The sequence below is a fragment of the Ambystoma mexicanum genome, chromosome 5q (assembly GCF_040938575.1).
Source record: "Ambystoma mexicanum isolate Mex_15411 chromosome 5q, UKY_AmexF1_1, whole genome shotgun sequence".
NCBI lineage: Eukaryota > Metazoa > Chordata > Amphibia > Caudata > Ambystomatidae > Ambystoma > Ambystoma mexicanum.
In genome coordinates, this window is record NC_090933.1 from 949,187,433 (window position 1) to 949,213,253 (window position 25,821).

At 47.1% G+C, this 25,821-nt stretch overlaps 1 protein-coding gene across 2 annotated transcripts in view; it reads left to right on the forward strand.

Annotated features, from left to right (window-relative positions):
• Positions 1 to 25,821, forward strand: part of FZD6 (frizzled class receptor 6) — a 477,217-nt gene that overhangs the window by 221,612 nt on the left and 229,784 nt on the right. The window contains exon 3 of one of the 2 annotated variants that reach the window (XM_069621466.1): positions 16,072 to 16,268. The exons of the other annotated variant lie outside the window; for it this stretch is intronic. Within the exon in view, the coding sequence (XP_069477567.1) occupies positions 16,072 to 16,268 (197 nt within the window). The remainder of the gene's footprint in view (positions 1 to 16,071; positions 16,269 to 25,821) is intronic. 2 annotated transcript variants of the gene reach the window in all.

Here is a 25,821-nt window from a genome sequence, read left to right on the forward strand (position 1 = left end):
TTTTTTTCTGAAAAACTATGAGGAAGACCAACAGGATACTACGGACAACTGAGAGGAAACCCAGCAGGAAGGTCAGGACCCATGGACACAGCAAGATCAGGACTCTGATGTTTTGTGCCTAGGCTCTCCTCCGTCCACCCCGGCTCGCCAGGCCTCTCCTGTAGATGACCAAATGGCATTCAACTCCATGTTGAAAAAAGCAGCTGAATACTTTAAAATTGCCACTCAAGAGGTGGTACCTGAGCAGGATTTTGTGGAGGATATCATTAAAGAAAAACCTCTGGCGAGTCAATCCCTCCCCCTCCTTAACTCTGTTAAGAGAAGGGTAGCTCCCTCATTGGTGTCACCTGCTCAAACACGGGCAGTGAACCAGAGAGTCGAAAAATTATTTTGCCCTTCTCCTTCCGACCCTCTATACATCAAAGGGCACGCCATCCCAGATTCACTGGTAGTGACTCCCACTCGAAAAAAGGCAGGGGTACCCCTTGCCACGAGGGAATCGCCACCGGACAAGGAATCTAAGTGGCTGTATGCCCTTGGCAAACGTGTCACGTCAGCAGCCGCATACACTATATGGGTTGCTAATAATACTACTCTATTAGCAAGCTATGCTGATGCCCAATGGAACTTGCTCCATGAAGGCCTCCAAGAGGTCCCCGAACCCGCCAAGTCAAAGCTTCTCTCCATTGTAACAGAAGGAAGACTAATTAACCAGAACGTGGTGAACACCCTGGACACTGCGGAAACTGCAGGTAGGTCTCCTGCTCAAGGGACCCTACTGAAAAGACACCCTTGGCCGCATACGACAGGATTTAAACCTGAGACTCTGGCCTCCCTCATTAATAAACCCATTGAGGAGACTAACCTCTTTGGAAAAGCGGTGGATGAGGCTTTGGAAACAGCCAAGAAGGAGCATGAGGCTCTAAAGTCTCTGCAACAAATTACATAGAAACCCTCCTCCCAGAGGGGTAATAACTCTCGGCAGTCCTTTCGAGGTCAAGCCTGTGCTGGTCAAAACAACTACAGCACGGGTAACTTCAACACAAATCAAACATCTGGAAGCCCACTACTACCCCTCAAGGGGTCAGAAACGCGGCAAGGGTAGAGGCAGAGGCCCCAATCCTAGAGGAGCCACAACCTCTGGTCAGAAATGACCACCAAGTCCAGGTCCCCTCCCATGTCACCCCGGTCGGGGGGGCGATTAACATCTTTCCTCACGGCATGGGAGAGGATACCTTCCGACCAGTGGGTCTTGAAGACAGTCGCCCATGTTTACTGCATGGAATTTGCCCGACCTCCACAGTTCAGACTGCCGCGCTCATGGTGCCTTTCACCGGACCATCTGGAGATCCTGATCCAAGAGGTGGAAGCACTGCTGGGAAAGGACGCCATAGAAGCCGTCCCTATTCTTCAGGTAAACAAAGGTATTTATTCAGTGTACTTCCTTGTACCCAAAAAGGATCTCACCATGTGCCCTGTTCTAGACCTGCGCCCAGCGAACAAGTTTATAAAACCCCAGATGTTTTGCATGCTAACACTGCAGGAGGTGATCCCATTGCTGAAACAAGGGGACTTCATTGCAACATTGGACATGAAAGATGCATACTTTCATATTTCAATGTTGCCAGCGCACAGGAAATATCTAAGATTCATGATCCAGGACAGGCATTACCAATTCAAGGTACTCCTCTTTGGCATCACCTCAGCGCCAAGGGTGTTTATCAAAGTCCTGGCAGTGGCAGCAGCACACCTGCGCAGACTATCAGTCCCAGTTTACACTTACCTCGACGACTGCTCATCACGGGGGACTCGTTCGACGCTTGTTTTTCGAACACCCAAAAAACAGTGGATCTCCTCTTCAGCCTGGGTTCTCAATCAACGAAAAGAAATCCAATTTAGTCCCCAGCCAAGTAAAACAATTTCTGGGAGCTCTAATTCGAACGGAAGACGGCCTCGTCTTCCCCTCCAACGATTGGGTTCAGAACATGCTTTCTCAGATCCCTCAATATGTAGCCAGTCGGGAGGTGACGGTACGCAAAGCCATGCATTTGCTAGGGATGATGGCGTCATGCATATACTTGGTTCTCCACGCCTGGCTGCGCATGCATCCCATGCAAGAGTGGCTCGACAGCCAGTGGTGTCAGGCCAGCGGACAATTGGAAGATCTGGTAGTTGTCTTGCCAGCCCTCGTTCTCTCTCTGCAGTGGTGGTCAAGAGAAAACCTCTTGAAGGGGAAGACCTGCACCACCCCTGCAGTGGAAGCCACTCTCACGACAAACACATCTCTCACAGGGTGGGGAGCTCATCTGCTTCAGAAGACAGCACACAGAGTTTGGTCGCCACAATGAGCGTCCAACCATATAAACTTACTGGAGCTGTTAGCGGTGTTCAAGGCTTTGAAAGCCTTTCAGGTGCAACTGCAAGGGAAGACAGTGCTGATTCTAATGGACAGCACTACAGCTATGTATTACCTGAACAAACAGGGGGGCACTCACTCTCCAGGGCTATCCAAGCTGTCCCAGAACATTTGGATATGGGCTCTCAGACACAAGATGTTTCTGTTGTCCAAACATGTTCCAGGGGAACTCAATCTTCTAGCAGACGTACTCGGCAGAGATTTCCCTCTGCCCAAAGAATACGAATGGCCACTGCACGAAGACATTGTGTCCAACGTCTTCGCAGAATGGGGTTTCCCAGAGATTGACCTGTTTGCTAATCAGGAGAACCCCCAATGCCAAGACTACGCTTCCAGGAACCCCCAGAACCGATCCAAGGGGAACGGTCTCTGGATAACATGGTATGGGAAATGGGTCTACGCTTCCCCCTCCCCTCCGTCCCCCCTTCTCAACAAGATAGTGCACAAGATGCACCAGGAACCAGTTACCATGAAAGTGGTGGCCCCCATGTGGGCCCGCCAACCCTGGTTCGTTCACCTGATGGAAATGTCCCTCTCCCCACCAGTCAAGCTTCCCTGCCCGTACAACATGTTGTCTCAGGACAGGGGGGGGTGACCCTACACCCATGCCCACAAACTCTGAACTTAGCAGCCTTGCTCCTGAGATCATAGAGTTTAGACACCTGCAACTCCCTCAGAGGGGCATGGACATACTCGGGGAAGCGAGAAAAAAACCTAATACACGTTATTGCCATGCCAGCAAAAATGGAAACGTTTTGTCATCTGGTGCAATTCCAAGGGCGTCAATCCCATCAATTGCTCACCCTCGTACATTGTGCTTGCTGTATCTAACCCACCTGTTGGACACTGGGTTAGTCTTCAATTCCCTAAAGGTTTATCTGGCTGCTCTGTCACCCTACACCACATCACAATAAAAGGTATTGTGGTGGAAAATACCGGTGATTAAAGCCTTTATGGAAAGGGTTAAGAGGATTTATCCTCCCATCTCTCACACAGCCCCTGGATGGGATCTGAATGTGGTTTTGACCAGGCTCAAGGGAGCTCCCTTTGAGCCTATGCATAAAGCAACTCTGAAAGACCTGACTTATAAAACAGCCTTCCTAGTGGCTATCACTTCTATCAGAAGGGTTAGCAAACTACAGGCTCTTTCTGTTCTAGACCCTTTTGTTATAGTCCACAAAGATAAGGTAGTTCTGCGCACAGATCCCAGGTTTGTGCCCAAATTCATCTCTAAGTTCCATGTGAACCAATCAATCGAACTACCCACTTTCTTCCAGAACCCTACTAACATGGCTGAAAGAAGCCTTCACACACTAGACGTGTGCAGGGCAGTCATGTTTTTACCTGGAAAGAACTAAACCACTAAGGAACACTAAACAATTCTTAGTTTCATTAGCAGCTGGTAGAGAAGGGGATCCTGTCTCTAAATCAGCTATCTCAATGTGGATTGTCAAATGCATCACACTATGTTACACTCTTGCTAAGAGAGAACTGCCCTTCAAGCCAAAAGCACATTCTACTCGAGGCACTGAGGCATCCATAGCATTCATTGCAAATGTTCCTCTTGAGTCCATTTGCAAAGCGGCAACCTGGAGTTCTATACACACCTTTACACAACACTATTGCCTAGACACTCATTCTAGGTCTGATTCCCAGGTGGGACGAGCAGTACTAAGGCATGTTTTCTCTACTGTTCCTTCTCACAACCCACCTCCAACTCCGGGTACTGCTCGCTAGTCTATGCACAGCATGTGATTCTAAGCAGATTAACAAGCATCAGAAGACATGCATTAGTTACCGTAATAGCATTTCTGATGATTGTACCTGCTTCGATTCAGATGCGCCCTCCCTACCTCCCCGCTCGGGGTGGAAGGAACATAGACGTCTTACTACTTTCTCTCTTTATGTACTCACTCACTATAGCCTTGGGCTCCCTCATGGCAGAAAAAATACAATCGGAGGGACCTCGGCACGTGAGCGATTTTGGGTACACCACACGTCACGATAGGGATAGTGTTACAGACACACCTATGCCGACGTCCCCTTTCGGTCCACGAAAGACAAGATGCAATACTCTGCGGTTACCAATGGATGTCGGACCATATGCACAGAATGTGCATATGGTCTGATACAATTATCTAAGCTGATACAATTATCAGAAATGCTATTACGGTAAGTAATGCATGTCTTCTCTGTGATAGTACATTCATTTAATCAGAAACTGTCAGATTATTTTATGAAGTCCATAAAAACTAGGTGAACATTACATAAACTGGGTGGCTATTACATAATATATCAGTGTATATATGTTGAAAAGCAATGGATCTTTTGTAGTGGTTTGAAGAACACTTATGTTCAGTTCAGCCTGATATTGTGCATACTTAAAATTTAGCAGAGTTTCACCTCCGAGCAACCCCCACCTTTGGAACCTCCTTTGGAGAGAATTAAAATACTCTAAATGCTTTAAAATTAAATCAAATCTAGGGTCTTACAGGAGATTGTCATCTGTTGATCGGAATTGTTTTATTTATTTTTTTATTTGTTTTTTTCCTGAGCTTCAAATGTATATTCTTCCAATTAATGTGGCACGTTTGACCCCTGCCTGGAAATAAAACCAGCTATTTGTTCAGCTAATGCACGAGAACAAAGCAGGCCCTTCATCTCATTTCGAATCCATCATTCATAGAACCCATCATATAGTCTTCCTTACATGAGTCATGTGCTGAAACACCAGATGCTGTCCATTGGCAAATTCAAGGCATATTTCAAATATTACATTATGCATAGAAACGAATTTGGTTTATAACTTTGGAATGGTACGACTTTTAGTGGGGTAAACCGGGGGTCGGGGGGCATAAATACAACCCGGTAGGGCAGGGTGGTGGCACATCAAATACGGGTCAACGTGACAAACTGATTTAAGTGTCCTTTAATTTGCCATGTTGGTTAAAAACAAAAATGTGACATTAAGAATGCTCAGAGTAGGTTTAATGCAATACAAATTTTGTGTCAAGTTAATATACATCCTGAAAGATTAACTCATGTTCAACAGTTGCAATAATGCCCTTGCAATCAGCAAGAGACTGCATTATTTCACCTCAAGCTGACCTCACTCCCAGAACAGCTTCAAATAATGTGTAGTTAGAGGTAGGTGGTATTTAGCAGAGGAGACATCCGTTCCAGCCCAGCTTTAAATGATAGCCAGTCAAAAAGTCAGTTTAACAGAAGACACATGACTCATACCTCCGTTTTAAATGATAGTCAAGGACAGTCTGTTGAACAGATGAAATGTCACATAAAGGCACAGAGTACGGGGGAAACGGGCAACTGCACCCTTGGTTCTTTAGAAATGGTTGCAGGATTCTGTCTCCAGATCTCGGGTCCTCTCCAGGCTGGACTACTGCAACAGCCTCTTCCTCAGTCTGCCTAATTCCTCCCTTAACCCCTTCAACTAATCCAGAATAGCACTGCGAGGCGTATCCTTGGCCTCAAAACCAGGAACAACAAGCCCAGGGACCACATCTCTCCAGCCCTAAAATCTCTCCACTGGCTCCTGGTTGTTGCGAGGATCAAGTTTAAGACCCTCTGCATCATCCACAAGGCTTTCTGGGGCTTGGGACTGCTACAGCCAACCCTCTCTCTCCCTAAATACCTCCCTGCTTGAGCCCTTTGGCCTTCTAGCTCCAATTCTCTTTAGATCAGATGCTTTCCCGCAGTAGCCATCCTCTGGAATGGCCTCCCTACCCCCTTCAGACTTGAGCTGGACCTCCTTAAGTTCTGGAAGCGCCTCAAGAACCCTCCTTTTCTCTTCTTCCTTCCCTCTCTCTGGCTAATGTCCCCCCTTGGCCGCATTGACTGGCTGCCTGGTTCCTTTTGATTCATGCAGGGCACCAGGCCCTCCTCGCCCAGTCTTCACCAGCACTTGTTCTCCCCAATCCCCCATCCCCTCCCCCACCCCAAACTGCACTTGCCCGCCCGAGGTCCCTCCCCCTGCACTAGCCTGTCTGGGCCTGCACCACCTTGTGACCTTCGGCAACGTCCTAGCACTTGCTTGTTGACCTGCACTTCTGCATTCCCCTAGCATGTTTCCCCCCCTCGCCCAATCCTCCTCACACCCCCGCACTTGTGTGCTCTCCACTTTGACCTGCACTTTCCCTCCTTAGCACCAGCGTGTCCCGTGCTCACCGACTCCTCCTCACTCGCCTGCACATCTGTTCTGCACTTGCACGATCCGAATGTCACAAGGCCTAGTAGGACCGTTTTTGTCTGTCATGTGTCCCCCACCCCGCGCCCCCATATCTGTCTTGTTGCACCTTAAAAACCAGTTGCTGTATAAGAGCATTATAAATACCCCCCCAAAAAAAATATCCCCACGTAAGGACATACTCCAGTTGGCTTTACCGTTAAAAATGCCATGACACAGTATGATGTCCAAACTGGCTGCATCAAAATGCCAGTCTAGCCATGTAATAACACTTATGCTTACTTTATCAAAGATACCCAATACAAATTAGTTGCATAACCTTCATCATGCTTGCTTTATCACAAATGCCCAGTAAAAAATGCCACTGAGGGCACAAGGGGTAGGCATGGTATTTTTAACTAGTCATCCTTAATAGATGCCCAGTAAAAGAAAATAACATGCAGGAATACCTTCCTCGTACATACAAAAATGCAGTCCCTCAGCTAGCATCTCCAAGGGGCCATGCAAGGTTTGGGCAAGCATAACCCCGAACCTCCAGCTTTGCATGGTTCATTGGCTATGTGAGGCTGAGGAACAGAACAGTCAAACGGAAACTGTGTTTGCTTTTGACAGTTCAAGGCGGCAGAGGAGCGCCACTGGGTTGGCTCCTCCATAATGGACGCGGTTGCCTGTGGGTCGACGCCCTCTTGGCCATTATTGAGAAGCCGCCGCTGATACCCTGTCAATGAATGTATGCACAGGGTCAGTGTGATTCGAGATGAAATGCTGTCGAACTCCTAATGCAGTGATTTAGAACATATTAATGATAATAATAATTTAGCATTTATATAGTGCTACGAACCCTCCGGTATCTGAGCGCTGTGTGGTGCTCATTTATTGACCTTGGAAGGATGAAAGGCTGAGTTTGGCCCTGCCAGGATTCGAACCTGCATCAGCAGGCTCTGCACAGATGTCAAAGCGAGCGCCCTACTCACTGTGCTATCTGACCGGCATATTAAAGGTTCAATGGACATGCCCTACAGTAGAAGGCTACCAGGGTAGGCTTAGCAGTTTGATTGACTCTGGATAAGATGTTAAATATTTTAAACTGGCAGTATGACTTTTTGCAATTCCTTAGAAAACTAGTGAATCAAAGTTTAAGAAGCATGTTTCAGTTTGGAAATATTTTTTTTTCTTTTCTAGACCAGTGAAAGCTGCACATTTGGAAAACAATAGCGTGCCCAGCATGTAGGTAGCCTGCTTTTAATAGTGATGGCCCCCACGCCGTTGTAATCCTGGCCCATTGATCTCAGTAGTGTCAGGCCAGAAGAACGAACTCGGGCTAAGTAAACGAAGCCTGTGAAAGACGGTTGGGCAAAGAAGCACCTTTGCGGCTCCACAAAGAGTTAATTGCCAGATGGGGGCAGGCCACCAATTGGGTGTGGAGACTGGAGCGGTTAGGGGGTCAATTCCCTCCCTTTGCCCCTGCCCCAACCCGGGGTGGCTATGCGGCCCTGAGCCCTTGAGCTTCGTTTATGAACCGTTTCCCATGTGTGTGGAGTTCGCTGCCATCCAAGAGTCTTATTTTCTTGGTTGGATACTTAAGTGGGTCAGTGGCAGGCTGGTATGCCTTCTTGCAACACACGGCTCGCCATGGTGGGAGGGCGATGGGGCCATCTCCACAACAGATTGCGGAGGAAGAGAAGGCCACTAGTGTTGCACTCCTCCAGAGGTGATTGCAAAAGTGACAGCAGGCTCAGGGTGTCTACGATTTGTCATGGACGGTTACAAGGAATGCGGCGACTCTTGTTGGACAATGTGTCTTGAATGTTTGTCAATGGTGCGGGTTGATGTACCTTCCCTCTGACCTATTGAATGCAACTTGCCATTAAGGAGGCACAGTATCCAAGTCCACCGTGATCCAAGTTGTCAAATATTTGCTTTGGTCATTGTTCCACGGAATGACATTATCCTAAATGACTGCCGCGCTCATGGTGCCTTTCACCGGACCATCTGGAGATCCTGATCCAAGAGGTGGAAGCACTGCTGGGAAAGGACGCCATAGAAGCCGTCCCTATTCTTCAGGTAAACAAAGGTATTTATTCAGTGTACTTCCTTGTACCCAAAAAGGATCTCACCATGTGCCCTGTTCTAGACCTGCGCCCAGCGAACAAGTTTATAAAACCCCAGATGTTTTGCATGCTAACACTGCAGGAGGTGATCCCATTGCTGAAACAAGGGGACTTCATTGCAACATTGGACATGAAAGATGCATACTTTCATATTTCAATGTTGCCAGCGCACAGGAAATATCTAAGATTCATGATCCAGGACAGGCATTACCAATTCAAGGTACTCCTCTTTGGCATCACCTCAGCGCCAAGGGTGTTTATCAAAGTCCTGGCAGTGGCAGCAGCACACCTGCGCAGACTATCAGTCCCAGTTTACACTTACCTCGACGACTGCTCATCACGGGGGACTCGTTCGACGCTTGTTTTTCGAACACCCAAAAAACAGTGGATCTCCTCTTCAGCCTGGGTTCTCAATCAACGAAAAGAAATCCAATTTAGTCCCCAGCCAAGTAAAACAATTTCTGGGAGCTCTAATTCGAACGGAAGACGGCCTCGTCTTCCCCTCCAACGATTGGGTTCAGAACATGCTTTCTCAGATCCCTCAATATGTAGCCAGTCGGGAGGTGACGGTACGCAAAGCCATGCATTTGCTAGGGATGATGGCGTCATGCATATACTTGGTTCTCCACGCCTGGCTGCGCATGCATCCCATGCAAGAGTGGCTCGACAGCCAGTGGTGTCAGGCCAGCGGACAATTGGAAGATCTGGTAGTTGTCTTGCCAGCCCTCGTTCTCTCTCTGCAGTGGTGGTCAAGAGAAAACCTCTTGAAGGGGAAGACCTGCACCACCCCTGCAGTGGAAGCCACTCTCACGACAAACACATCTCTCACAGGGTGGGGAGCTCATCTGCTTCAGAAGACAGCACACAGAGTTTGGTCGCCACAATGAGCGTCCAACCATATAAACTTACTGGAGCTGTTAGCGGTGTTCAAGGCTTTGAAAGCCTTTCAGGTGCAACTGCAAGGGAAGACGGTGCTGATTCTAATGGACAGCACTACAGCTATGTATTACCTGAACAAACAGGGGGGCACTCACTCTCCAGGGCTATCCAAGCTGTCCCAGAACATTTGGATATGGGCTCTCAGACACAAGATGTTTCTGTTGTCCAAACATGTTCCAGGGGAACTCAATCTTCTAGCAGACGTACTCGGCAGAGATTTCCCTCTGCCCAAAGAATACGAATGGCCACTGCACGAAGACATTGTGTCCAACGTCTTCGCAGAATGGGGTTTCCCAGAGATTGACCTGTTTGCTAATCAGGAGAACCCCCAATGCCAAGACTACGCTTCCAGGAACCCCCAGAACCGATCCAAGGGGAACGGTCTCTGGATAACATGGTATGGGAAATGGGTCTACGCTTCCCCCTCCCCTCCGTCCCCCCTTCTCAACAAGATAGTGCACAAGATGCACCAGGAACCAGTTACCATGAAAGTGGTGGCCCCCATGTGGGCCCGCCAACCCTGGTTCGTTCACCTGATGGAAATGTCCCTCTCCCCACCAGTCAAGCTTCCCTGCCCGTACAACATGTTGTCTCAGGACAGGGGGGGGTGACCCTACACCCATGCCCACAAACTCTGAACTTAGCAGCCTTGCTCCTGAGATCATAGAGTTTAGACACCTGCAACTCCCTCAGAGGGGCATGGACATACTCGGGGAAGCGAGAAAAAAACCTAATACACGTTATTGCCATGCCAGCAAAAATGGAAACGTTTTGTCATCTGGTGCAATTCCAAGGGCGTCAATCCCATCAATTGCTCACCCTCGTACATTGTGCTTGCTGTATCTAACCCACCTGTTGGACACTGGGTTAGTCTTCAATTCCCTAAAGGTTTATCTGGCTGCTCTGTCACCCTACACCACATCACAATAAAAGGTATTGTGGTGGAAAATACCGGTGATTAAAGCCTTTATGGAAAGGGTTAAGAGGATTTATCCTCCCATCTCTCACACAGCCCCTGGATGGGATCTGAATGTGGTTTTGACCAGGCTCAAGGGAGCTCCCTTTGAGCCTATGCATAAAGCAACTCTGAAAGACCTGACTTATAAAACAGCCTTCCTAGTGGCTATCACTTCTATCAGAAGGGTTAGCAAACTACAGGCTCTTTCTGTTCTAGACCCTTTTGTTATAGTCCACAAAGATAAGGTAGTTCTGCGCACAGATCCCAGGTTTGTGCCCAAATTCATCTCTAAGTTCCATGTGAACCAATCAATCGAACTACCCACTTTCTTCCAGAACCCTACTAACATGGCTGAAAGAAGCCTTCACACACTAGACGTGTGCAGGGCAGTCATGTTTTTACCTGGAAAGAACTAAACCACTAAGGAACACTAAACAATTCTTAGTTTCATTAGCAGCTGGTAGAGAAGGGGATCCTGTCTCTAAATCAGCTATCTCAATGTGGATTGTCAAATGCATCACACTATGTTACACTCTTGCTAAGAGAGAACTGCCCTTCAAGCCAAAAGCACATTCTACTCGAGGCACTGAGGCATCCATAGCATTCATTGCAAATGTTCCTCTTGAGTCCATTTGCAAAGCGGCAACCTGGAGTTCTATACACACCTTTACACAACACTATTGCCTAGACACTCATTCTAGGTCTGATTCCCAGGTGGGACGAGCAGTACTAAGGCATGTTTTCTCTACTGTTCCTTCTCACAACCCACCTCCAACTCCGGGTACTGCTCGCTAGTCTATGCACAGCATGTGATTCTAAGCAGATTAACAAGCATCAGAAGACATGCATTAGTTACCGTAATAGCATTTCTGATGATTGTACCTGCTTCGATTCAGATGCGCCCTCCCTACCTCCCCGCTCGGGGTGGAAGGAACATAGACGTCTTACTACTTTCTCTCTTTATGTACTCACTCACTATAGCCTTGGGCTCCCTCATGGCAGAAAAAATACAATCGGAGGGACCTCGGCACGTGAGCGATTTTGGGTACACCACACGTCACGATAGGGATAGTGTTACAGACACACCTATGCCGACGTCCCCTTTCGGTCCACGAAAGACAAGATGCAATACTCTGCGGTTACCAATGGATGTCGGACCATATGCACAGAATGTGCATATGGTCTGATACAATTATCTAAGCTGATACAATTATCAGAAATGCTATTACGGTAAGTAATGCATGTCTTCTCTGTGATAGTACATTCATTTAATCAGAAACTGTCAGATTATTTTATGAAGTCCATAAAAACTAGGTGAACATTACATAAACTGGGTGGCTATTACATAATATATCAGTGTATATATGTTGAAAAGCAATGGATCTTTTGTAGTGGTTTGAAGAACACTTATGTTCAGTTCAGCCTGATATTGTGCATACTTAAAATTTAGCAGAGTTTCACCTCCGAGCAACCCCCACCTTTGGAACCTCCTTTGGAGAGAATTAAAATACTCTAAATGCTTTAAAATTAAATCAAATCTAGGGTCTTACAGGAGATTGTCATCTGTTGATCGGAATTGTTTTATTTATTTTTTTATTTGTTTTTTTCCTGAGCTTCAAATGTATATTCTTCCAATTAATGTGGCACGTTTGACCCCTGCCTGGAAATAAAACCAGCTATTTGTTCAGCTAATGCACGAGAACAAAGCAGGCCCTTCATCTCATTTCGAATCCATCATTCATAGAACCCATCATATAGTCTTCCTTACATGAGTCATGTGCTGAAACACCAGATGCTGTCCATTGGCAAATTCAAGGCATATTTCAAATATTACATTATGCATAGAAACGAATTTGGTTTATAACTTTGGAATGGTACGACTTTTAGTGGGGTAAACCGGGGGTCGGGGGGCATAAATACAACCCGGTAGGGCAGGGTGGTGGCACATCAAATACGGGTCAACGTGACAAACTGATTTAAGTGTCCTTTAATTTGCCATGTTGGTTAAAAACAAAAATGTGACATTAAGAATGCTCAGAGTAGGTTTAATGCAATACAAATTTTGTGTCAAGTTAATATACATCCTGAAAGATTAACTCATGTTCAACAGTTGCAATAATGCCCTTGCAATCAGCAAGAGACTGCATTATTTCACCTCAAGCTGACCTCACTCCCAGAACAGCTTCAAATAATGTGTAGTTAGAGGTAGGTGGTATTTAGCAGAGGAGACATCCGTTCCAGCCCAGCTTTAAATGATAGCCAGTCAAAAAGTCAGTTTAACAGAAGACACATGACTCATACCTCCGTTTTAAATGATAGTCAAGGACAGTCTGTTGAACAGATGAAATGTCACATAAAGGCACAGAGTACGGGGGAAACGGGCAACTGCACCCTTGGTTCTTTAGAAATGGTTGCAGGATTCTGTCTCCAGATCTCGGGTCCTCTCCAGGCTGGACTACTGCAACAGCCTCTTCCTCAGTCTGCCTAATTCCTCCCTTAACCCCTTCAACTAATCCAGAATAGCACTGCGAGGCGTATCCTTGGCCTCAAAACCAGGAACAACAAGCCCAGGGACCACATCTCTCCAGCCCTAAAATCTCTCCACTGGCTCCTGGTTGTTGCGAGGATCAAGTTTAAGACCCTCTGCATCATCCACAAGGCTTTCTGGGGCTTGGGACTGCTACAGCCAACCCTCTCTCTCCCTAAATACCTCCCTGCTTGAGCCCTTTGGCCTTCTAGCTCCAATTCTCTTTAGATCAGATGCTTTCCCGCAGTAGCCATCCTCTGGAATGGCCTCCCTACCCCCTTCAGACTTGAGCTGGACCTCCTTAAGTTCTGGAAGCGCCTCAAGAACCCTCCTTTTCTCTTCTTCCTTCCCTCTCTCTGGCTAATGTCCCCCCTTGGCCGCATTGACTGGCTGCCTGGTTCCTTTTGATTCATGCAGGGCACCAGGCCCTCCTCGCCCAGTCTTCACCAGCACTTGTTCTCCCCCATCCCCTCCCCCACCCCAAACTGCACTTGCCCGCCCGAGGTCCCTCCCCCTGCACTAGCCTGTCTGGGCCTGCACCACCTTGTGACCTTCGGCAACGTCCTAGCACTTGCTTGTTGACCTGCACTTCTGCATTCCCCTAGCATGTTTCCCCCCCTCGCCCAATCCTCCTCACACCCCCGCACTTGTGTGCTCTCCACTTTGACCTGCACTTTCCCTCCTTAGCACCAGCGTGTCCCGTGCTCACCGACTCCTCCTCACTCGCCTGCACATCTGTTCTGCACTTGCACGATCCGAATGTCACAAGGCCTAGTAGGACCGTTTTTGTCTGTCATGTGTCCCCCACCCCGCGCCCCCATATCTGTCTTGTTGCACCTTAAAAACCAGTTGCTGTATAAGAGCATTATAAATACCCCCCCAAAAAAAATATCCCCACGTAAGGACATACTCCAGTTGGCTTTACCGTTAAAAATGCCATGACACAGTATGATGTCCAAACTGGCTGCATCAAAATGCCAGTCTAGCCATGTAATAACACTTATGCTTACTTTATCAAAGATACCCAATACAAATTAGTTGCATAACCTTCATCATGCTTGCTTTATCACAAATGCCCAGTAAAAAATGCCACTGAGGGCACAAGGGGTAGGCATGGTATTTTTAACTAGTCATCCTTAATAGATGCCCAGTAAAAGAAAATAACATGCAGGAATACCTTCCTCGTACATACAAAAATGCAGTCCCTCAGCTAGCATCTCCAAGGGGCCATGCAAGGTTTGGGCAAGCATAACCCCGAACCTCCAGCTTTGCATGGTTCATTGGCTATGTGAGGCTGAGGAACAGAACAGTCAAACGGAAACTGTGTTTGCTTTTGACAGTTCAAGGCGGCAGAGGAGCGCCACTGGGTTGGCTCCTCCATAATGGACGCGGTTGCCTGTGGGTCGACGCCCTCTTGGCCATTATTGAGAAGCCGCCGCTGATACCCTGTCAATGAATGTATGCACAGGGTCAGTGTGATTCGAGATGAAATGCTGTCGAACTCCTAATGCAGTGATTTAGAACATATTAATGATAATAATAATTTAGCATTTATATAGTGCTACGAACCCTCCGGTATCTGAGCGCTGTGTGGTGCTCATTTATTGACCTTGGAAGGATGAAAGGCTGAGTTTGGCCCTGCCAGGATTCGAACCTGCATCAGCAGGCTCTGCACAGATGTCAAAGCGAGCGCCCTACTCACTGTGCTATCTGACCGGCATATTAAAGGTTCAATGGACATGCCCTACAGTAGAAGGCTACCAGGGTAGGCTTAGCAGTTTGATTGACTCTGGATAAGATGTTAAATATTTTAAACTGGCAGTATGACTTTTTGCAATTCCTTAGAAAACTAGTGAATCAAAGTTTAAGAAGCATGTTTCAGTTTGGAAATATTTTTTTTTCTTTTCTAGACCAGTGAAAGCTGCACATTTGGAAAACAATAGCGTGCCCAGCATGTAGGTAGCCTGCTTTTAATAGTGATGGCCCCCACGCCGTTGTAATCCTGGCCCATTGATTTCAGTAGTGTCAGGCCAGAAGAACGAACTCGGGCTAAGTAAACGAAGCCTGTGAAAGACGGTTGGGCAAAGAAGCACCTTTGCGGCTCCACAAAGAGTTAATTGCCAGATGGGGGCAGGCCACCAATTGGGTGTGGAGACTGGAGCGGTTAGGGGGTCAATTCCCTCCCTTTGCCCCTGCCCCAACCCGGGGTGGCTATGCGGCCCTGAGCCCTTGAGCTTCGTTTATGAACCGTTTCCCATGTGTGTGGAGTTCGCTGCCATCCAAGAGTCTTATTTTCTTGGTTGGATACTTAAGTGGGTCAGTGGCAGGCTGGTATGCCTTCTTGCAACACACGGCTCGCCATGGTGGGAGGGCGATGGGGCCATCTCCACAACAGATTGCGGAGGAAGAGAAGGCCACTAGTGTTGCACTCCTCCAGAGGTGATTGCAAAAGTGACAGCAGGCTCAGGGTGTCTACGATTTGTCATGGACGGTTACAAGGAATGCGGCGACTCTTGTTGGACAATGTGTCTTGAATGTTTGTCAATGGTGCGGGTTGATGTACCTTCCCTCTGACCTATTGAATGCAACTTGCCATTAAGGAGGCACAGTATCCAAGTCCACCGTGATCCAAGTTGTCAAATATTTGCTTTGGTCATTGTTCCACGGAATGACATTATCCTAAATGAATGCCCTTTGTCAATTGGAAGAATGTTCCGTTTTAATATGAATGTATTCTTTTCCAAAATAGCAATGGTTCTCTTTATAAAAATGAATACATTATAACTTGCGATCGTCTAACTCGAATATGTAAGTGCAACATCATTTAAGTCCGATTGTTGGCTATTCGAAATCGGGTCGAGAAGGCAGCGGCATGGGAAAATATCTGTTGCCATAATTTGCTTTTTTCCCTTTCAGCCTTTTCTACCTCTTCTAAAACTTAACTGTTCTCCGGATGTGCACACGTTTCTGTGCACAGCGTTTGTGCCCGCCTGCACTGAGCAAGTCCACGTGGTCCCGCCTTGCCAGAGTCTCTGTGAAAGAGTTTACCACGACTGTAAAGCGCTCGTGGACACCTTCGGCATCACTTGGCCCGAAGAACTTCAGTGTGACAGGTATTTGAAGAAAGCTGGTTATATTTTCTATTGTGAATTCGAAGACTGCATGGATGGATATTTCGAACCCAAACGTTATGGTTTCGCGTGGCTAGGTGTGCTGTGGACCTGTGGTGGTGTCCAGTGTTGATCTAAATGAGCCGTGGGCAGAAATGTGACGCAAACGGCTGACCTCGACTCAAACACGCTGGACATTATAGCATTTCATAACTATGTAGAGAACAAACTGCACTGTGCGAAAATGCTCACGCATGCCACATCCCCCCAAGTCGAAACACCCCGTTTTAGAGCACGAATTAGAAAAATAAAGCCACAGGATTTACAGGCTGTTGAGCTAACGTTCATCCACATTCCAACTCCCCCCTACTACTTTTGTGCCTACCAAACCGCTGTGGCAACGGTCAAGTGGTCCATTGATGAGTGGCCTTCTCACGTTTGAAGTGAGCAGCATTTGCTAATTTTGCAAGATGCATGCTAACGCTTCAGTGAGCCATGTGCCCAGCTAAGAGGAGAAGCCAGACGCCCCGACGCGCCGAGTCAGATTTAAAAGGATTCAATCATTTTTTCTGTTCACGTATTTAGTCCCCGCCCCCCAATTCATATACATGCAGAATATCCACGGGGGCAAAATGACACTCCCGCCCCCGTGGTTCAAGAAGTAAAGGGTTAACCGCCCCCTGTACTCGGCGAAGACTACACGCACCATGCTTACAAGGCTTTTCAAAGGAGTGACTCCTGTCTGCTTTGCACCTTTCCCTCTACCTAAAACTGTTTCATAAGTGGGGGTCTTGGAATATCATCTTAGAGTGCCCTGCGCCCAATATTGAAGAGGTGTCGCATGCCCGTGAAGGTACGGAGTTTTTCCCCTTGCTCCGTTGTAATCAAAAGATCCAGAAATCCTTCACACATTGGCAGCGCCACTATAGAAATTCCCTCTACCTAGCCTGCACATTACTAATGTTCTTTATCTTTCATACTGCACATCACCACACTAGTGCTCTTAAATCGGCGTGCATAGTTATTATAGAGGCGAATTGTGACTCCACCAGGGGTTCATCTGATCACTTATTTCACCCACAGTACAAATTGCCATTTATGAATTCAGAATGCGCAAACTGTTCAACTTGTGTATATTATGCTCATGCAAATTAACATCTTTTCTTTCGTCAATCTGTCCATATACGCAAGCTTTTAGAATTTTCTTTTGGAGTTGGTCACCTGGTGCAGATTGGGTCAACGTGACCACTACTCCACTCATCTACTTAGCCCTGCCCCTTCCTTAATGGTTTGATCACAGGGCGAAGGTCAGACGTAGAAAGGGCAATTGGTGTTTGGACCTGTTTAGAGAGAGGACCCTGCACCAGAACTCTGCAACTTGAACTGCCCGCGTCACCATATACCCCTTCATCATTCCATCATCCCCCACTACATGAACACTGATGCTCCTCCTCTGTGCAATCAAACATGCAACAGACACCGCCGGCATCCTATCCTCATCACTCGTGTCTTACATGCCATCCCAATCCCTAACACCTGGATGACGCCTACATCCTTGACGTCCTTATCCATGGCTGCAGCATTCAACAAAAACTGTCCAAACATGGGGATCATGGCTATGCACCCAACTAGACTTTGCCACCATTAGCTCTTTTGAAACCCTCTTCTGCCACTTCCTGCTCTGCCCAGCAGACAGTTGCCTACGACCTCATCTACCACCCAAGCCAAGGCCTCCATCTGAGATTTCACTGACTTGTTCACCATCCTGTGTCTCATGCATTCCAATATCTTCCTCAGCGACTGACATCCCCGACAGCCCTGCAACCAAGTTCATGAAGGAAGATCTCCATTGCCTTCTTGACACTCTGATCCTCACACAGCATACGAAAGACACAACACACAGGAAAGCTAATATCCACAACCACCTCATCACTGCTGTGCCTTCCGTTACAGCTCACCAATCCTGCTCAAACCAGGACATCTGACAGTAGTCCCCTCTCCCCCGCCATTTGACTTTAATCACTCCACCCCAGTCAAGCAAAGGCATCTGAAACCCAGCAAGCAAGCATTCGCATTGTTCAAGAACTTCCCAGTGGAAGCTCTTATGGAAGACCTCACCATTCTCCACCTTGCATGGCCCAGTCTACCTCAGATGAACTAGGACTGCAAGTCTCTTCTCCAAGAACTCAACACCACCTTTGCAACCAACATCAACCGCAATGCCCTGGTGGAACACACCCTCAGCCCTAAACCTTCCACACCCTAGTACTCTCTCAAGAACCATCAGAAAATAAGGTGGTTGGGGGCGGGGAGTGCTGTTGTGCGGCTGCCTGAGTGAACGGCTCCTGAGCCCGACTCGACATCCTGTATAAATACTATTGCTGAGGGTGACTGGATGCACAAAACATCTAGTCAGCCTTACTGAGAGTTCCTGAAGAAAGGATCTTCCATCCATGACTCCAGTAGGGGCAGAGGTGTCCAGTGCGACACCTCACGATTTGGGGCCCAGTAGACTGGCGGGGCCGCGGCGGGTCGGCTTCTGCCTGGCGCTCTATAACTGCTGAGGAGCTGATCCATGTGGTGCAGCAGCCCTATGCATGGTTGGGTGGGGAATCACTGGTCCCCCATCGGACCCCAGTATTTTTCGCTCCTTTGGTGTTTGTAGCAGCTCCTGCAGTGCTTTGTGTAACTGGGATCACCAGAGTGGGCTGAGCCCTAGATAGCCGGGAGATGCCCTGCTGCACACAGGCTGCTGCGCTGGGTCAGTGGAAGCGCTGAACCGTGCCTCACTGTTTATTGCACCTTGAAGGAAGGGTGAGTCATCAGACCTTGCACTACTCAATATTCTTGGCACTGCTCCCTTGCAATTGTTCCATGGCCATGGATCACCAACTGCCCACTGACTGAACAAGGTGGGGCGCCATACTTGCTTTTATACGTGGACTGGCTGAGTGCTTCACCCGTCACAGTATCTGGAGGTCCTGACTGGGGCGGTGCTGTTGTGGGCTCCTCACTAACTGGAGTGGCCGCGTGAAGCAGTGTAGCCCCACGGCATGCTCTACATTTAACTTGACCACAGCCCAGGGCCTGGTGGGGGACAACCCTTCGCATGAGTGCTGCCTGCAAACTCGCATGACCCAGGGATCCTCCAAAAAGCGTGGCCCAATGGATTTGTATGCAAGCACCCCTTCCATAAACTTGTCTGACTTGTCCATGACTGCAAAAGTTGGAATGAAGGGAGTCTGTTGCCCCTGCCTCAGCCCTCGTCCGGATCCTATAGTTGAGGCCATGTACTGGGATTCGCGGGATTTGCTTCTGTCAACTCAAAGCTTGACGACCGATCTGCTCCATCCTTGCAAAGCTAAAAAACATTTGGCCAGATCATTACTGCTGAAGCTTGAATTGGAGACAGGGGACAGAACGCTATCCACAGTCCAGTCTGGTTCGGATGAAATATGGTGCTCTTGAGTCTTGCGACACCAAACTCATAAGACTTTCTAACTCTAAGTGGCAAATACAGGTTAGGCCAATTTATACAGAACGATGTTTAATGAATGTCACAAATACGCTATTAAAGGCCAAACTATCCAGAATGACGTTTGATGAATGTCATAAATACGCTGTTAAAGGCACATTTCTGCAAAGGAGATTACAACCTTCACATATAAATGCACCAATACTAATTCAACAATTATATTTAATAAAATTAATCACAAATGTACATTTTCAAATCTAAAGTGTCATGTGCACCTCATAAGTGACTTGTGCAGCTAATCCATTGAACTGTTAATAACATTTTCAAATAAAACACATCACCTCTTGGCCAATTTTCACGTAAAATAAAATGTATCCATAGTTGATCAACACCTATTGCACTGCTCTTGTTAGACACACTACTCCTTAGTGTATAAACAAGCAGTGATCTAGTCTGCTTTAGATCCTTATCCTGGCTTTATTATTCACATCCACATGAATGTAGGTGCTTTTAACCATACCCAACATTTTTCATTACGCAAAGTGACAACCTATTAGGAACTTCTTCAAGGTATATTCTATACAAGTGCCTATATTGGCTGAGGCACTCAGTATCTTACAACACAAAAAGATAAAATCATCATGGAACCATCTCATTCTCGTTGCAGTACTTGACATATTTTTCTTAACCACGTTAACTAGTAATAGTATTAGTTCAGATTCGATAGCCTGTAGGACAAGTTTTTTCTTTATTTCTCTATGGCATGGGTTTGGATGTCAAACCAGTGAATTTAACAGCCATCAGTTAACTGCTGTTTACACATTTATATACCCTTCCTTATTATCAGAGCAAAATCATGACTGCGTTCCACAGTCAGTTTGGGGTTATGCATCCATGTCGGTAAAGATGCATTTACTCTGCATTTGACCCTATAAACATATGCAACAACACATTACTGGGTTGTCCACCCTTACTAGAGAGATTACAAATCATGTTAATCTGTTTCTCCATATATCAAAATGTTTATACTTAGTATCGTTTGCTGATATCAGTTTGCCAATTTTCGTCACCTCATTAGTTTACCTTTTAAATGCTCCAAGGGACAGTCCTATACATGTGTTATTGCGCCCACTTTAATCTAGAATGTACAAAGAATGTTGGTTTCTTAATTCAAGTCTAAGGCCACACGCTCCTTCACTGTACTAGTGTTCATATTGGGAAATGTATATACATAAAGCCACTGCTTACCCATGCTAGATTACGTTTTGTGTACTTATTTTGACCCCATGTCGTAGAACATTACGCCCGTTCTGTAATTTAGCACAGTATGTGCCACGTGTTGCAAAACGATGGTCACAAGCGGGGTCTGCAAGATATTAAACACAACACCCATATCTCTACTTAGTACTCCAATAATGCAGGCCATAACCTTATAATGTTAATTATGTGTAGGAGCAGCACAGTACTTAATCTTGTCTCTCACTGTCCTCGCTCTAATTCCCGTCCCGCTAAGCTATTTAATACATTCTATTGCGGGATTGCGTGGGTTGTAGCATGCATCATGTGAGTGTTCTATATCAAAGGTGGACACGGCCTCAGTTATGGTATAACGTGACGGCCATTTTAAGGAGGTGTACCCATATTAATATTGAATTCCAAATGTGCCTAGTGCCCTACACCTAGACAAATGACAGTTTCTTTTATTTTATATGAACAGCGTTAATGATCATACAAATCTGTATGCACTTGTACCTCATCTCACCTCATTGTCTACAGCAGTATTACATAATCATATGTTCTGTGGTAGTTGAGAAGTAACATTTTTCTTGTGTTAGACACTTATATTATGAGACGTTATGCCACTCAATACACTCATTCAAGCCTACCTCATGACTCTTAGTCAAGAAAATTAAACATTCCTGTGACAACAGATTTTTCTTATTGGTGCATTTGTTGTTGGTCGTGGCAATCTTCATGAGTACTGTCCATCTGAAATCCTTACCCTTATGGTCTACTGCGAAGAAATGTCTTACCAATGGGGCAGTTAAAACTTTATTCGTAATGCAGCTTTTATGATCTCATATTCACTTTTTATTTGTTTTAATTTTCCGTTCAATTTTTGCCTATATAGAGTTTTACGCAGGGGCACCAAATAGCATATAAGACCAACGACTTATTACAATTGGTAAATTGTCTTTGTTGCCATGGTGGATGTTAGTAAACATTTCCATTCCATGTGTAATTTTCCCTCCAGTTGTGAACTCCCCAACTTTTTGCTTTGATTGAACACCATAGTCTGACTTTACCAGTAGAGCCAATCCTTCTGCTGCACTCCACTGGGCTTTTCGCTCACTTTGTTATGGGGAAACTGACATGGGTGTACCTCTGATTTGTACCCCTCCATGGAAGGTCTTTAAGGCCAGCAACCTCCTTCATCTTGCCACTCTAAACTCTCGCTCTGCTGTCAAACACTCCTCTGACATCTGCCACCTCCTTGAAGAACTGGACCTTGATGTCCTTGGCCTTATGGAGACATGGTTCATGGCCAGCTCTGTCACAAGCTTTGACACACACCTCCTTGATGGCTACAAGATCCTCTCTGCACCCAGATCTACTCGGCCTGGAGGGGGTGTAGCCCTGATCTTTTCTGAGTGGATTCCTGCCACCCTTATTCCCACTCAGATCTACTCCTCTTTCGAAAGCCTTGTCTGCAGGCTCTCAATCTCTCCCAGTCACTCCCTTACTGTTGCTACTCTCGATCGGCCCCCTGGTCAAATCACCTCTTTTCTCTCTGAGTGGGCTGACCTCTTTTCCTCCCTCTTGGCCTCAACCACTCAACTCCTCCTCCTTGGTGACCTCAACATTCACCTCGATCTTGATCTCCTCTGGCCTCCTTTTCTATATCCCTCTGACCACTCCTCTCTCCTGGAGTGACCACTGCCCTCTCTCTCTCTCTCTCTCTCTCTCTCTCTTCCCCCCTTCCCAAGCTTACCCTAACACTGCCACCTAACTTCTCGGACATCCAACCTATGAAGCGTGTGTCAGTGGAGGCTTTCTCTGCCACCTTCTCTCCCCCCCTCCTCCTCTGGCTGACTCGCACCCGGACACAGCCCTGTCCCTTCTCTACTCTCTATTTCTGATACTCATGATGCTCTTGCCCCTGTCATGAGTATCTGCTTGAAGTCCACAGCCAAGTGCAATTGCTGGTATGACTCTGACCTAGCTACACTTAAACGTAAGTGTAGGGCAACTGAGAGGAAATGGAGGGCTTCTTGCTCATCCTCTGACAAACTGGCCTGTCTCCTGCTCCAAAGCCAATACCGACTCTATCTGCACCAAAAAGAGAGTCCACATTCAAGCCTGTGTCTCTGCGGCATCTAACACCTCGGCCGAACTCTTTAAAATTTGCAAGGAGTTTGTCAACGCTGCTGCAGTCTCTACCCCTCCTCTTGCCTCCCAGGCTCTCTGCAATACCCTTGCCTCTCGCTTTATCTCAAAAACCCAGGACATCCTGTCCACCCTCTCCTCCCCACCCCCTCCTATTTCCTGAGTCTGTGCTTGCCGATCCCCCTTTTACCACACCCCCTTCTCGTCCTTTCCTCTTTTCACCCCTGATGAGGTTGCTAGACAAGTCCGATCTATGAAAGCCTCGTCAAAACAGGTTGAACCCCGTTCCTCTAAAACCATCAAGGACCCCATTGACGCATTCACTCCAGCCCTGGCCGATTTTTGCAACCACTATTTTGCCTCAAGATCGTTCCCCTCCCCTCTGAAGTATTCCCTTGTGCATCCCCTTCTTAAGAAACCCACAGCTGACCCTTCCTGTCCGGCTAACTATCGCCCAATTTCCATTGCTCCCTTTCTGGGTAAACTCCTGGAAAAGCTAGCCATCTCTCAGCTTAACCTTCATTCTGATTCTGTTGGCTGTCTCCATGACCATCAGTCTGGCTTCAGAGTGGCCGGAAGCACGGAAAGTGCTCTCCTGAGCATCTGTGAAGACCTACTCTCCAACCTGGACTCTAACATTCCCTCTGTCCTCATCCTACTCAATCTCTCTTCTGCCTTCAACACAGTCAACCATACCATCCTGCTCAACTGTCTCTGTGATAACCTGGGTATCACTGTGACCTCTTTCCTCTCTGATCGACCCTCCCAGGTCCAACTTGGGCCCTTTCTATCATCTATCTTCCTCTCGACCTGTGGTGTCCCCCAGGGGTCTAACCTCTTGCCCTGGCTTCTCAGCAAATACCTGGCAACTCTTGCACACTGCATTGCCAGTTTCTGCTCAAATTTCCAGTGCTACGCTGCCGACACTTTATTCATTTTCAGGCTGCCCTCTGCCACCTCCTCTCCCTCTCTCATCCCTGACTGCCTAACTGCCATTCAAGATTGGTGCGCTGCCAATGATCTTTGTCTGAACGCCAGCAAGACAGAGATCCTCCTCATCGGCACACTTCACCTTCCTTCCCCCTCACTCTCTGCTGGCCTCCCTTGGCCGCTCTCCTACCCCCACCTGCGAGGCTAAGAACCTCGGGGTCATCTTTGACTCCACACTTTCCTTCTCCGCCCACATCTCTGAGGTCTCTAAAAAATCAAACCACCTACTGCACCTCCTCATAGGTACTCTTCCTTTCCTCTCCTTCCCCCAGAAGCTCATTGTCTCCAAAGCTCTGGTTCTCTCTAGGTTGGACTAGTGCAACAGACTCTTTCTAAATCTACCTGCCTCTACTCTCCACCCTCTAAAACTAATCCAGAACAGGAATGAGAGACTTGTGCTTGGCTTCAAGCCTTGGTATCATATCTCTCCAGCTCTGAAATATCTCCATTAGCTCCCATTGGATGCAAGGATTAAATTCAAAACCCTCTGCATTGTCCACAAGGCTTTCTGGGGCCTGGGTCCAAAATACCTTCAGCTATCCCTCCGTAAATACCTCCCCTCTCAAGTTCTTCGCTCCTCTACCTCTAACTACCTCAGGGTCCGTCGATTTTCAAAGAAACAAGCTGGGGTAGATCTGTCTTCGGGCTGGAGCCTTCCTCTGGAATAACCTCCCTGCCACTCTGAAACTCGAGGAGAACTATCTCCGGTTCTGGAAGCACCTCAAGACCTTCCTCTTTGCTTCTGCCTTCGCCCCACCTCTCCCCTGCTGATGTGCTCTCTTGGCACTGGGAACCTGGCCTCCCTGTGTCCCCTGGGCCCTTGTACCTGCTCACCCTGCCACCCTCCTGCACTGCCTCCTGGCCATCCCTTGCTCTGGAGACTTTACCCATACAGTCCCCCACCCAACCCCATTTTCTTCTTTTTCTGCACTTATCAGACTTACCCAGTTTGCAGCCGTAAACACAGCACTTGCCACCTGCTGGCTGCACTACCACTGTTTATTGCCTCTATTATCTATTTATTTATTATTATTATATTTTTTTTAATGGTATTGTTTAATTTTTAAACTTCATTTATCGAGATTTTAGTTTGTGTATTTCTAATGTTTGGTGACTTTGTGCAACTCTAGTATTTCTTGAAGAAATTTGCAATATCGTGAAAATCAGTTTGTTTGATTTGCCATTGAGCATCAATGCCCATCTTTCTTCTGCATCCATTTTCTGTTCAGAGTTCTTGTAGAAGGCACCGAATCAAAGTCTTTGTGCTGAGAGGTTGTCACATTCCATCAAGAGATGGTGTAATGTTTCTGGTTTCTGTGTCTGGACAGAAGCGACAAAATTTGTTCCGTAGAGGGGATCAGCCTCATTTTTGCTAGGTAGAAGCGAGTAGGTATGGTGTTCATCCCTATTTTCAGATACGTTGCTCGAATCTTGGTGTATGGGAAAATTATCAAATCGGCTCGAAGGTCGTTGATTGCCCTTATGTCCGTTTTGCATTGTAGATTTAAGCTGTATTTTCTTTTCGAGGGGATTGGGTCCTCCGACGTATTCCATATCTATGACAGTAATCACCACAGCTGTGCTGCTTCGGAAAATCTTTCGGCGTCTGCGTCCTGCATCGATGACGTCGATACGCTGTCCTCGAGGGCCTCCGTCGAGCCAACGTCACCGGATGTTATAAGTAGGACGCCTGACGCCGTAGCC